The 14,801-nt window shown below is 36.1% G+C and overlaps 1 protein-coding gene across 7 annotated transcripts in view; it reads left to right on the top strand.

The window, feature by feature from the left end:
- The window catches only part of CBLB (Cbl proto-oncogene B), a 134,283-nt gene that overhangs the window by 105,123 nt on the left and 14,359 nt on the right, over positions 1-14,801 (top strand). For all 7 annotated transcript variants that reach the window (XM_051780942.1, XM_051780939.1, XM_051780940.1 and 4 more), the window contains 3 exons: positions 195-560; positions 2,894-2,988; positions 10,525-10,668. In XM_051780942.1, the coding sequence (XP_051636902.1) occupies positions 195-560; positions 2,894-2,988; positions 10,525-10,668 (605 nt within the window). The remainder of the gene's footprint in view (positions 1-194; positions 561-2,893; positions 2,989-10,524; positions 10,669-14,801) is intronic.

Here is a 14,801-nt window from a genome sequence, read left to right as displayed (position 1 = left end):
ACAGCAGAAATGGGGGCATGCTTTCTGAACAGGGGCCAGGTTGTCTGCAGAATGCAGATGTTTAACCTACTGGCAAGTGCTCTTGTGATGCCAAGAAAATATCTCCATTAGGACTGGTAAAGCCACACTTGATCGTCAGAAATACTCATGCCTGTATCTAACTTTCCTTTCTTTTAACTTACTGTGTTGTTTAGTCTTCTCCTTGTATGGTGAGGAAACAAGACAAACCTTTGCCAGCACCGCCACCTCCCTTGCGAGATCCTCCACCACCCCCACCAGAGAGACCTCCACCAATTCCACCAGACAACAGGATAAGCAGACACCTGCATCATCCAGAAAGTGTGCCTTCCAGAGACCAGCCGATGCCCCTCGAAGGATGGTGTCCCAGAGATGCATTTGGGACAAGTCAGTTGGTAGGATGTCGAGTGGGGAGTGATGCTTCTCCCAAACCAGGACTGACTGCAATTTCAAACGTGAATGGAAGGCACAACCGCGTAAGTTCTGATCCGGGATTTATGAGGAAACACAGACGTCACGAGCTGCCTGCAGAAGGTGCCAAGGTATTTCAGATGAACTGGATGTTGAATCCTTATTTGATACCCTCTTGCAGCATTGTCTTGCATTGGCTAAAACGCTGTTTATATTGGTCAGTGTTGACCTGTGGTTTCTGAGTCTTTACTGTTGATACTTCGTACTGAGCTGATCATAAGGAAATGGTTTGTTAAATATTGTAATTTGTAAAGCAAAAGTACATGAGGGTCTGAGTTACAATTTTCACATCAAACCCTCAAAAAATGTCATGGAGAGAAAATTCTAGATGTGCTATATTCTTTTAGCAAATCGTCCATGATATGCTGTAACGTAGTTATATAACATCTCAGGTCCACTTTGGAAATGTCGTAGGCCAAAACTGTGTATGCATTTGCTGATGGAATAGATGTTCCAGTTGGTTCTGTTGTAGGTGAGGTGAGGACTTAGTAACCTCTTCAGTTACAAGTATACTTAAATTATCACATATATTGTGTGCATTAGCATAAGAACTAAATATTCTAAAGGTTACTTGCGTTGTTCATCAGTAAAGCTGACTTTCAAAAGAACTTTAAATTAGTCATGATGTTCAGTATACTCTAATGAAGAAGATCTAACTTGCCTTGACCCTAAGAAATATAAAATAAAGCCAGGCTAAATGTAGAATGATTTATTGTGTCTTTACCACTGCCTATATGGGCAGCATCCTTGAAAGTGCTCAGTGGCACAGCCTTTAGCAGAATTTTTTCCTCCTTTGTACTTAAATCAGAACTCCAGTTGCTGGAGTTGTACAGTGTTGTAATTTGTCTATAGCAGTTTGTAACTTCTCTTGGACAAGTGTCCAGTGTAATAGTCCATTTCAGAGTTGTCACTTGAAACATTTCCACTAATTGTCTGGGTTGGTTTGGGTAGGGATTTGCTTGTCACCCACAGGAGAAATATGTTTTCCTGTTCTCAGTTGCATGTCTATAACTATGATGTTTCTTCTGTTAAAAAAAAAGGAAGGATTGTTTCTATATGTTACTTCAAGATATCTGGAGAGGAAAGCTTAAAAAGAATAGTTCTGGCATTGAGCAGCTTCAGGCACTTCCAAGGCCATGTGCAATTGGTCAAGCTTAGCTTTAAAAAGAGATCAAATGAGGATGGCCAAAGAAAAAATTCCTAGTTCTGCTCTAATCAGTTTTATCAAAGCAGCCCAGTAATTTAGTCGTAGATCTTATTAACTCAAAGCTGCTGCTTGTTTTTTGTTTGTTTGTTTGTTTGTTTGTTTTGCTTGAAGACTACATAACTTGTGCTAAGATGAAAGGATTTGTGGTTAAGTCATAATAGTTAGAAATAATTCTTTTTTTCTATTTACTTCTCCCAAGATCACAAGCTATTTAACCTTTCTATCTCCAGTTTAAGATGTTTTTTTAATGTGGATGTTTTGGTTATTTTGAATGTACGTTACTGAAATTCAATTACTATTGATAGAAAGTGTTGCCATCTATGATGAAAGGTGCTTAAATTGTCTATGATATATTATATATTTTACTTGGAACTAAGCTGTTGTTTAAAATGCTATAGCTTTCCATCTGCTTTAAAAGGATACTGGGTTTCTATCTTCAACTATACCTTCATGTAGTATTCTGGTTATGGTCTGGCACAGTTTTGAAGCTGATGGAATGAATACATCTAAAATTAGAATACCCACTCAGTGCAGAAGTGCCACTGTAGTCTGGAAAAGTTTCATATACAAATCTTTAACCAAGTACTGTTTAAACTGTCATCTTCATGGTTATAGTTCTAAGCCATTTGATTAAAGGGAGCAACAGACAACTCTGAATTACCATTTCAGGCTGTATTCACATTCATGAGGGAAACATGGAATGCATTTTCATCCCTGATTTGTATATCATTTGTAATATAAACTTTTTGCTATTGATAAAAGCCAAGAATAGAGAAGACAATCCTGTGAGTATAGGATGGATTCTGGCAGGCACTGTAACACTGAGTTTTAAAAAAATGAATGTTTAGCATACTGTACTTGTTGCTTTTCAATTGCATTTCATCTCTCTCACCTTATGATCTTGAAAACTTAATTTTCCCTCAAGCAGTTCAGCTGTAATGGAGTAGTCCAACTGGTAACTGTGATGGGAAACTTCCTCTTTTGGTGAAGTCTTAAGCTAACACGTTCTGCAGCTCCCGAAAGGGGTGAGCTGAAACAGATATGAGAGGCCCTTCAGATAAAAGTTCTGTAGCATGAACTTGCAGGAAAGCCTTTACCCACAGTCTTCTCAACGTCTGTTGTATAATACCTAGTTGATGACTATCCATGATGAGGAACAGAAGGAGATACCCATTGTAACACTTGTGTGATTTGTAGGTTTTTTCGAATGGTCATCTGATAAATGAAGAATATGATGTCCCTCCACGGCTTTCACCCCCTCTTCCAGCTGTCTCCATCATCCCTAGTATAAAGTAAGTTAACTTTATCTGTCAAAGAAATGTGTTAATTAATGTTTGATAATAGCACTGATTCTCTGGTGCTCAAAGAAAAATGGGAAAATGAAAGAATTTAACTAATATAACTCGATTACATGCTTTCCATGAACTTTACATTCCCTTTGTAAAACCACAGTAAATTGTATTGATTAAGTGGCAGCAGTTCTGATATTAATTGAACGTAGCATGTTTTTATAGGAAAAGAGGCTGAATTGAGCAAGGTCTTGCTCATAAGCATTTGGCAGTGGGAGCAGGTTCTGTCTGGTTTTACTCCTAGTATTGCAGCAGAAGTGTGGTCAAAGCTATTTATCACAGGATGATTATGACAGATTCTAGGGAAAGTGCTAAGGGTAAAGAATATGATTTGTCAGTGTTCTGCACCTAATCAAGTCATGCTTTCTAGGCTTTCTGCACAATGAGCTTTATCCAGGGTTCACACCAATGTCTGCTCTTTGCTGTAGCAAAAAACCCATACAGACAAAACCATTTTATATAATTTTAAATAGGATCAACCTCCCTGAGTTCTAAAATATGGTTTGGGAAGTTTTGTCGTTTCAAGTTGCAGACTATTTTTAGTCTTCCAGTAACATGACTGTGTATTTTTTACCAAGGTGTTGCCAGCATAGGAAATATCTTTGGACTCTGAATCACACAGGATTTTGTACAGAACAAGATACATTTGAAGTAAAAAACTTGGAAGTCCTATAATATAGTTTGTCCTTTTTTGTGTTTTTGTAAGGAAATTGGAGCATATCACCATGTTTGATGCTATCCTACAGCTTCTTTCCAGAGTACTACTTGTGATTTTTACTGTTAAATAAAATAATTGGACAGTCAGTACATACTAGTACTGAGAACTTTCTCATTAGTGTGCACCCATTCTGTTCAGTTAGCTTTAACATAGAAAACAAGTGTATTTCAGCTTTTTATTAGTATGCTGTTTTTTCTCTTCCTGACTACAAGAATAAAGGTGCAGTGGAGCACTGACTTTTTTTATTCAGAAACCTGTTTCCAGGTGGAGCAATTGCTGAGGTGAAGTTCTACATGCTTGCTTTCAGTTCAGAAGGAAATTTTAGAACATTATCCAGACATAGCTGTAATTCAGTGCTGGGATGTAACCTGGTGGAGGGAGGGTATCACAGGAGTACCAGTTGGATACCTCATGTAATCAAGTCCCCTTCTAGTCTACTCATTTATAATACAATACAAAAGCTGGGATGTTCTACACTCTGTAAGAAAGAGGAAACAATAACTCTGATAGAAAAATTAGGAAAGTTTTCATATGCCAAAGCAAATGGAACTCTGAAGAGGGGAAGATTCTTATTTTTGTATTTCATAGTGTGGAAAAACCGTAACAGTCTTCTTCATAAGAATCCCATTTTTTACTCAGATATTTGGAAATTTAGCCTAGAATCAAAGTACATTGTATACAGTATTCACTGGAAGTCCACAGGATATTGTAACAATGTGATGTGGCACACAATCCATGTCAAGCCAATCCAAGGCTAGAATGTGTGACTTCAGATTGGTCAAAAGAAATGTTTTTGTTAACCAAAGTCTTCTGAATAGAAAACTGATGTATTCCAGCAAGAAAATATTCTTCATTTGCTAAAACCAAATTCCACTGACTTTTGAGGAAGAAATTAACTCTCATCTGTGTTTCAGCTTTGTAGTCACACCTTTAAAAAATTATACAGAATGTTTTAAATTTTGATTTTTTAAAATGTAAAATTATCAATGTATAACATAGTGGTAAGAAGTTCAGATTTTCTCATTACTAAAATGTCACATGGAATGACTGTTAAAAATAAAAATTGATCATTGTATGTCATTTCTTAAAACACTAATATGTCTATTTTAAATTTATTTTAAATTAAGTTTTTGTTACCACTAGGAAATACCCCAATAATCTATAATACTGTGTGGCAACATGCAGGTGGAAAAACTGTGGAGGGAGGAAAAAAAAAAGTCTTCAAAAATAACATGTTCAGTAGGTTTAACATTTACACCAACCACAAAAATTTCTTTCAGAAAGGTAACCCAAATAATACCTAGCACGATTTCATTTGAAACGTCAGAATATTTTTACAGTGTAATTTTCCTTCTTAGAAGTTAAATTGACTGCTAAGCACTCATAAATATGTTGAGCTGTACTTGATTCAAAATACTTTTACTTTCCACAACTGTGGTACTGCAATTAATCTGGTGCAAGTTTCTCATTTTTTCCTACTTTGGAATCTCTGCAGTGTTGTGGATTGAGAGCTAGTTTGTTTTTTACAGCTCCAAGGCATTCTATTCTTTCTAGTTATCATCAATCTGTAATTTCAAACATTTGACTGAAGGATACATTGATCATTTATGAAATGTCATAATCTAAATAACGAGGAGGCAGAATGGCCCTTACTTGAAACTTCACAGTTCTAAAATGCCCCTACTTAACTTTGCTCAGTTTTTACTGATTTTGGTGTTACAAATATGTTTTTTTTTTTTTCCCCTTAAAAAGTACATTAGTAGAAAAGCACTGGAGTTCTTTTTTTTTTTCTGAAAATGGTGCTGATTCATTTTCATTTTACTAAAGCAATTATTATTAACTGTACTTTAATAATGAGAAGTGGGACTCTTGCTAACCAAACATCTGATTTTTATTTTCCACTCAGCCACTGTGTTGCAGACCCGACATGTGAAAATAGTTATTTTTAATTGGACTGCTGTAATTATGTCAGATTTTTTAGCAGTTTTGATCAAATTGTTATTCTTTTATTAAAAAAAAAGTATAAAATTTATATGTCAAAGATCAGAACCATTCTTTCCCAAAACTTTAAAATTTTCAAGTTAAATAGTGTTTGTTTTATGCCAGTGAGTAGCTTCCATTTTGCTACATCAGTAGAAAATTGGCCTCTTTGTCTCAAAAGTACTGTATTCCACAGAGATACTTTGTGTGAGGGAGCATCCATTTTTGAGTATGTAATGAGGCATCCAATTCCAAGTGCCTTTTGTAGTCTATAAATGTATTAGGAACATTTAGTTGCTTTGAGGTAGTTGAGGGAAAAGTAGCACCAAAAGGTATTTCTTCTCTTACTGTCTCTTCTGTTTTGCTAAAAAAATTTGAAGGGGAAACCATAGTTCCGTTAAAGCCAACTGTGGTTTGAAAGTCCTGGTTCCCTTGAAATCAGCCTTTGGCATGGCACTTCTCCAGTGACATTAGAAGGAGCATGGCTGGCATGCAGGTTCCAGACATCTGAGAGATGATGCACTGGAGGACACAGTGTGTCCTTACTCATAGCTTGACAGGCCAGTGAGTTTGGGTGCTCAGCTGTTCTGTCATAATTCTCGTTGCATTGCAGCTTGCTCTGTGACAAATATGAGCAGTTGGCAAGTGTTGATTTGATCATGTGGTCCATATAACTTCATAGAATCACATAATGCTCTCAACATAGCACTGATACTTTGTGCAGAAAAGGGACAACTGCACTTAAAACAAGCACTTACAGAGCTTACCAGAAAGCACACCAGGTACTTCAGGCTGGCACAAGCAGCCAAGGAACAGCTGCTAATGAGACAACAGTTGCTCACTGTGGAAGACAGAATGGGTAAGAAAGAAGCAAAATGTTGTTATTGTCACTGAATCATAGAATAGAATTGTGGAATCAACCGGGTTGGAAAAGACCTCCGAGATCATCAAGTCCAACCCTTGATCCAACACCGCTGTGGTTACTAGGCCATGGCACTAAGTGCCACATCCAGTCTTATCTTAAAAACCTCCAGGGACAGAGAATCCACCACTTTCCTGGGCAGCCCATTCCAATGTCTGATTACTCTCTCACTAAAAAATTCTTCCTAATATTCAACTTAAACCTCCCCTGGCAGAGCTTAAGACTGTGCCCTCTTGTCCTACTGCTGGTTGCCTGGGAACTTAAAAACTTACTTTTCTGAAACAGAGTTTGCTTGAGGCCTTACGAAGTTAAAGCTTTTGTCTGCAATAGGAGGTAATACTCTGCATATGACAGAGGATTTTAGAGTAAGGAGTTGTATTGTACACGTTATGGAGCAGCAGTTCAACTGGCTGTAGTCTTGTCCCATGACTTAAAACACTCAGAATGTAGTAAGGGCCTGCTTGGAATATATCATGTATTTTAGCATAGTCTGAAATGTATTCAGGTTGTGCATTCCTCAGTGCAAATCAAAATGTGGTAAGTGGGGAGATTAAAGGGATTATTTTCAAAACCGTAGTCCTGACCAGACTGAAATACATGGGCTGAAGGTTCATCATGATTAAGTTCTGTGAATCAGTTTATCAGTAAATGATGGAACGTGAACCTTTCTCGGAAATACTTCTAATTAAGCATGAGGTGTTGGTTTCCCTGGAGTTCTGGTTACAGCTAAGATGGACATTTTAGTGGCTCAGAAAAAATGAATTCTCACATCTTTTCCTAATTTACCTCTGGCCCTTGGTGCTTATTGGGATAAGAGATTGACATCCAGCCTTTTTATTCAACAAACCAGAATATAATTCTGACTTCCAATTTTTAAAGTGTTTCCACTTAAGGAGTAGAAAGGGGAACTAGAGAATATATAAATACAGTGTACTGGTCAGTTTTGTATTCCTTTGTACACAAATCTTATAAGGATGTAAGAACACTGAAGTACTGTAAAGTTAATTATAGAAAACTTCACCAGCTTGATAAACAGATGCATGTTTCATCTCTCTGCTTATAATGACAATGTTCACTGTTTAGTTACAAAAAACCTTATTTTTCTGTATGATTTTGTGTAGAACAATAGAGTTAGTCTTAGAACAATAGAGATTTAATAATTCAGTTTGATCTTGAAGCAATTTCAATGATGATGGAGAAAATGAGATAGACATCTAGCAGAACAATGCAAAACAGATTCAGAGTCAAATATCATTACAACTGGAGTAAATTGAAAGAGAAGTGTGATTTTTTAAAAAAATAAAAGTTGTGAAATAATAATACGAATGTTTAGGACAATTTTAGGACCCTAATGAAGAGTATATTAGCTATATGTTAGTACTCTAACTCTTCTACTGCTTTACAGATCTTTACCTTTCAGATATTACTCACATAATATTTACAATCTGGCAAGTATTTTCCTTACTTTAAAGGTAGGAAAACAGAGACTTCACTAGTGTGAAGGACTTTTCTAAGGCTCCACAGTATTCAGAAGCAGGAGACTTGGAACTCATGTCTTTAATAATAGCTCCAAAACCAGTAACAATTTCTCAGCAGAGAAGGGGAGTTTTTTCCCCCAGTAATAGGGGAAAAAACAATAAGAGGGCTTCAAACAATACTACTGGCCTGGTTTGGTCAGTATTGGACATTCCTGGTGTAGTGATTAATATTTGTAACATTACTATCTGCAGAAGCAGCAATTCAATTTGTAATAATTTTCTAAAAAAACACAGGCTTATATCTTTGTATTTGTGTGTGTGTGTATATATATAGATGTATATCTTCAAATATATGTATATAAAAAACCCAACATCTCCAGAACATGTTGGATTGCCAGTAAGAATGATTACACAGCCACAGAAATGAGATAATTTGTTCTTTGTTGGTCTTTCAACTGTCTACCTGAGAATAATACAGATTTCTCATTGTCCCACTACATTTTTACATTCTGTTCCTCAAAGGTCTGAACATCAGTGACACAAGCCTCTTGTCCATCTAAGAAATCAAGGATGGAAAAAGCAATTTCACACTGCTTTGCTGTGGGAAATTTTGCTCCCTCTGCACAGCGTGGTTGAAAACTGCAATATAGAGTTTGCAGTTGAGCACCATAAATGTTTTCATCTGTCTTTGGCTACTATGTCTTTGCAAAAGAAGTTGGATTCCCATCTTTCCAGAGCTTGTTTGTGAAGTCAAAAGTATAGCTGGTTGAAGGAAACCATATGAGAAGTTACAAGTGGGTAGGGAACTCTAGACTTTGAATATATTAAAAAAAAAAAAAGGCAACATATCTGCCCTCTTCTTTCTCTGTTATTTTTCTTTCTCCCTTTTTTGTGTATTAATTAATTTGGTGACTGGCTAGTACTCCTGGTTAGTTATTTGACTTTGTTCACAGAGTATGTGGTTGTTCTGAAGTTGTGGTATCATCTACAGTCAATAGCCAAAGATTCCTGCTTTTCCTTTGTGGAGAAGTGTGCTCTGTGAGTCAGGAGCTGCTTGTATTGAAAAAACTGGGAAATAGGCCTGGCCTGTCATTTCAGCTCTTGCCCTTATGATAAAATCAAACTAATTAGACTACAGTAAAACAAATTGTGTCCTTCTTATATTTCCTTATAGTCCTTAAAAACTTCCTTAAATGGTGTATGAAGTAGTATCTTGTAATGTAGCATGTAGTTCAGCTCAGGGGCCACGAGCCATACTTTCAAGCCACGAATCCAGATGACTGTGGATGCATTGCACATCTTCATTCAAGGTCCTTCCTCTGTTGGCTTTTTTTGTGGCAAAGCATAAAGGTACTATTTGCTGCATAATGTAATAGCCAGATGATACACATACTGCTCTTTATGTTTGTCTAGTATAAGAATCAAACTTCTCTTTGTGGTTTTCATGTATGATCAAGCTGAAATTAGATTTAATCCTTAATGTAAGCTTTTGTATTTTAGATGTTTTGTGAGTTTCCTATTTATCTTGACATATTGGAGTAATTGCTGTAAACAGAGCGGCTCAGTGTATAAAAGAGTAGATGATGATAATTGCTAGACCTATAACCGAGCTACTTTCTGAAGGCCGAAAGATACGTTTAGCTGGTTAATAGCTAACAAAATTATTTTCTCAAGACTGCCCACTAAAATTAATTTTTTGCTCATCGTTCTCTTTACAGTCATATAGCAGAAAACCACAAAGTAGGAGTTAGGGTTTTTTTTTTTTTTAAAAAGAGATCTCATAGCCAACAGTGTTCTCCACGACAGAAATTGTTACCTGTAAATGGAGATTGTAAAGTCTACTTCTGTCCTGGGCTCCCACTGCTTTCAAGAAGTGATATAAATCACTGTCTGTGATGACAATTAAAGACAGCATTTGTCTGAAGTAAAACCAATTTAAAACACATGCAAATTCCAGGAGTTTTGTAGTATTAGGGGTGGTACAAGACCGCACTGAAAGGGTGAGTGTCTGCTGCATCACTAAGCCCTGCTCAATGCTTTATGCCCTGAATTAACTTTTGTTTAGTTCTTTTGATAAGTGCAAACAGGTTAATCCTTCCAAGTGCCTATTTAGTACTCTAATTCTTTGCAATTCTCTGCTGTGTTGTGCTTGCTTAAAGTAGCTGTTTAACTCTCAGGTCAGCTGCCCTTTTCTCTGTGCATTCTTGGTGACAAAAAAAGCCAGTAACATTGCAAGTTTGGTTGTCGTGGTGTTTTTGTCTCCTTATATGTAGCAGACATTTATTAAGGATGTTTGAGCTAAAGAAGAGTATTCTCTGTATTATCTGAGGTCAAGTGCGTAACAGTTAAAGACAAAACAATCTCTTGTGTCATCTCCTTAGGTGCCCTGGTCCTTCACCAAATTCTCTGTCTGATAAATCAAGGGATCATACAGATGATGATGATGAATACAAAGTTCCTTCGTCACATCCTGTAATACTGAACTCACAACCACCTCACGGTCATCATATAAAACCTCTTGCTCGGTAAGGTAATTTAGCAGTCTTGAAAGCAACTTATTTACAAAGCCACTGCTTTTTCCAATATTAAACTGGATTCAATGTTTCTAATGACTTAAGCTTGCCTGCCTTCTGAAATGTCTTATCTTTCCAAACTCGGATTACTTATGCTTCTGTTTCCTTTGACCACCACCACCACCTGTGAAGGTCACTTCATTATATCTCTCTTGTGTCAGAACTGGATATTTTTTGCTTTTGAGTACTATTTCTGCAGATGATCCTTTTTTAACCCTTAGGCTGAGGTTTTCTAAACTGAGATTCAACCCCCACATCTCTTTCAAATTTAGTTTTAAGGAGAATTTTATGTCTGAAATTCCCAAAGTCAGCTTTGAAAATCTTAAACTTTAACATTTTATATATAATTCATTTTAAGAAATGATGCAGTACTGAAAAGTATGTGAACTGGCAGCTGTATGTACATACTTTGATTCTCTTTTTGTCCGATGTGTAGGATGCCTTTTTATCTTCTTGAACCTGTTTGGAAGCATGTTTTCTTTGTACTTCTCTGGAAAAGAACCTTTTTTCAATACAAGTGGAATATATTTCCTTAGCTTTAAATGTGTTCTAAAACACTATCTCCAAACTTTCACAGTTCTGAATTACTCATGAATTATGGCAAGGAGATTTGGAGCCAAGTGACATGGCAACTGAAAGCTGTGTCATTCCTGGTGAACTTGGACTTTGACTCATAAAACAGTCAGAATGGCTGGAATTAAGTGAATAAGTCTTAGAAATAAAATGGGGACAACTTTCTACTGGTCTTGTAGGTCAAAAGTATGATATTAAAATCAAATATTGATCTAAAAAGTTTAGATTCTTCTGTGATTAAAAATTGCAGTGACATATAGCCATTTTTTCCTCTGTCAGAATGTGATTCAAAGACCTACCATCAGTGAAGCCCAACATGTCTCTCAGCCTAAAATTAGCCAATTATAATTTTTAGACCTCTTTAATCAGAACTTAAAAGAGGTAGAAAAAAGGTCATAGTATAATTACTCCTTGCGTGCAGGTTAAAAATTCTCTCTTTATTAGAAATGCTGATCCAGTCTTTACTGCATAGGCATGAATATTACACAGTTGTCTAAGCTTTATGAACTTGAGTACTTAAATATTCTTATCTACAGTATGAGACTTTAAAAAAAAATCAATGCTGAATAAAACTGTCAAGGTTGGCTGAGCAAAAAAGTAGGAAATTAAAAAAAATTCCAAGGTCCTAATCCTTTTTACCTATGCCATTTTTTATGGGATTGTAACGTGCTTCTGCACGGGAATGTCTTTTTGTGCCATGTGAAGTCATCTAATAGAGTCTGAGCTGCTTGCATGACCAAAGTTACTCAGGATGTAACCCTTCTTAGGCAGAAAGTTGTCTGCAGCAGAACAGAGCAGTATGTGGGCAGATTACCTTGGTTTAGCAACTTCTGAGGACTATTTGGGTTAGTAAGTATTGTGGTGCAGTAGGAGAGAGCCTGCAGAGGGGACCAGTTGACTCCAAGGACCCCACATCCACACTGTATGTTTTGGGAAGCTTCAGATTCATACAAGCCCTAACATGGTCCCGTGGCTGGAGTGCCCTTTAGTAATTGCAGCCCACGAGATGAGCTCCTGCAGGACATCTTTTGAGTTAACATCACCCAGAAACAGTTGGGTCTGCATGGTCTGAGACCTCTGCAATGTAAAACAAAGTGCCAAAAAGGGGGGGGGGGGGGGGATGATGATGCAAACTGAAAGATTCTTGAGAAAATAACCAGCTGGGAATATAGAAAGTCATCATTTTTCTTTAGCCTCTTTTGCAGAAAGAAAGAATTGAGTGCATTCAATTGGCTGGTACAGGATTTTAGCAGACCCTTGGAATTATTAATAGAGGCTGTAGATGGAAAGCTTAGTTAAAAGTTTTTTGCAGTTTTTACTGTGCACATGGTGGGGTTTTTTTGGCATGAATCCAGGACTTGGTACAGAAAAAATACCTCAGTTTGCCATTTAGGTTGCTCCATGATTAAAACCACCAACTCTTCTTATTATACATTCTGATAAGAATTTTAACTCAAACCATTCTCCTAAGCATTTAAAAAAAAAGAAAAAGAAAAAAAGAAAATCTAGTGTTCCATATAGTTACATAGTTAGAATGTCTTCTTTTAGCTGTTTCTACTTAGATGTGAAAACTGAGATAAATCTTTCAAGAAAGACTCTGGTTTCTGGTTGATGTTGTATTCTTTTAATGCACTTCTTTAAATCTCATGGGGAGGGGTTTTTTGTTTCAAGAAAACTTCTCAGTATTGTTTAGCAAAACTCTTAACAACATTTTTTTATTTTTTTTTAATTGTCATAAATTTTTAGCACATTTCAGTTTTTTTCCCCATTATCACTTTCTATTTCTTTCGTAAGTGTTACTTCTTCACTTCTTGCATAGTACTTGGAATTTTCAGTAAGCTAAAGAGCCCCCTAAAGTCTTCTGGATGTTTTATAATCTAGAAACCATGTAATTCTTCCATCCTACTCCCAATTTGTATTGTCTCTAAGACTTTTCACTCTTTTACCAGTAAATGCAAGAATGCTAAAACTATTACAAAAATAATATAAAAAATTATTCCGTCTTAATTTCTGGCAGATCAATTAATTGTCTGCTTTGTTACAGCTGATCATCTCTTCCAATGTATGGGGCAAATTCAGCAATAAGAAATGGAGGGAAATAATTACAGCGCTACTAATTAGGCTACTTTTAGAAGAATGTTACATTATTACATTCGCTATCTTTTCCTAGTAAAGCTTTCTCCAAAAAGGAAAAGGACAGAAGGCTCACTTGTTAGTACTCATTTGTTGCCCTTCTTTTTGGAGTTAACTGTTGATGTAAACAGGTATTTCAGCATTGTTTGTAAACTGATTACTTAACTGGGCTCGTTATGAATTGAATACTTCTGAAGTGGTGCCATGTTAAATTACTTTGCTGCCTGTGGCTAGTTATATTATTGAAAATGCAGAACAGATTAAAATTAAAGTAGAAAATATTCTTAATTACTTAGTGTATATGCTGAGGAGTCTAAGGAAGTGTTGCATCCACTGCATTTGAAAGATTGAACCAATCTAATATCAAAGATAGAAGCAACACTTCCTCTACCACTTCTCTGGGGGAATGAATTCATAGCAAAATGGCACTTATCATTAGGGTAGTTTTGTTGTTTTGATTTCTTTTTTTTAAATCTTGCAGTTATTCTTACATTTATTTCATTACTCCTAGTTGTAACTCTGGGGACCACAAAAACACAATTTCACTTCCTCTTTCCTGTTTATGTATTCTAAATGATTCCAGACCTTTATTTCATTCCTCCTTTCCATATGGCAAAAGCTGATATGCGTATTAATACTATTGGTAAAAACCCAAGATCTGAAATTTTAGCTAACTCTAGTAGATTTCCCAATATTTAGTAATAATGGTGCACGGTGGGTTGAGATTTTTATTTTTAAGCTGGAATTGCTTAGCATGGTGGCCTTTTTCCAAGGAAACTCTGTTTTTTTCTGAATATGCAGGGTCCATGGTTCCAGTGACAGGACTAATTTCCTAGTTCTTTCATGTTTCTTTAAACAATATATAATATTCTGAAAAGGCTTGTTCTATGTTTTTCCCTGCAATATTTGAACCAAGTCATCTTACAAAAATAAACACCAGTGTTTTTGACAAGATTATAGGCACTTTGTACTGTTTGGTTGGATGAGTTTCATATTCAATTTGATACTGTTATTTAATTTTGAGAGTATAATATGCTTCCATTTAAAAAAAAATCAGTTAACTGTGATAGAAGTATCAGCAAGACTCAGCTTTTTGATACAGAAATTAATAGGTTCCTGCAAAAGTGCTTTGGATAGTTCAATTTTGGGAGTTTTGGTGGGTTTTTTTTAATGTTTAGCAAAGAGTTTAGTTGAAATTCGTTATTATTAGTGGTGTGTAGTGGAGTTCTGTTTGGATTTTTTTGTTGTTCTTGTATTTGGTTTAATGGCTTTCTGTGTACTTTGGTGTGGATCGTAACCAAAATCTTACACCAATCTCTTTCATATTTCTGCTAGGGAAAATTCAACATCTGGGAAGGCAAAATGGGATTGAGTCTGTG

This window comes from Manacus candei, unplaced genomic scaffold, assembly GCF_025592945.1.
Source record: "Manacus candei isolate 608988 ecotype Guabito, Panama unplaced genomic scaffold, ASM2559294v1 h1tg000014l, whole genome shotgun sequence".
NCBI lineage: Eukaryota > Metazoa > Chordata > Aves > Passeriformes > Pipridae > Manacus > Manacus candei.
Note: the sequence above shows the minus strand (reverse complement) of the source record. Positions and strands in the feature narration are given on the sequence as shown.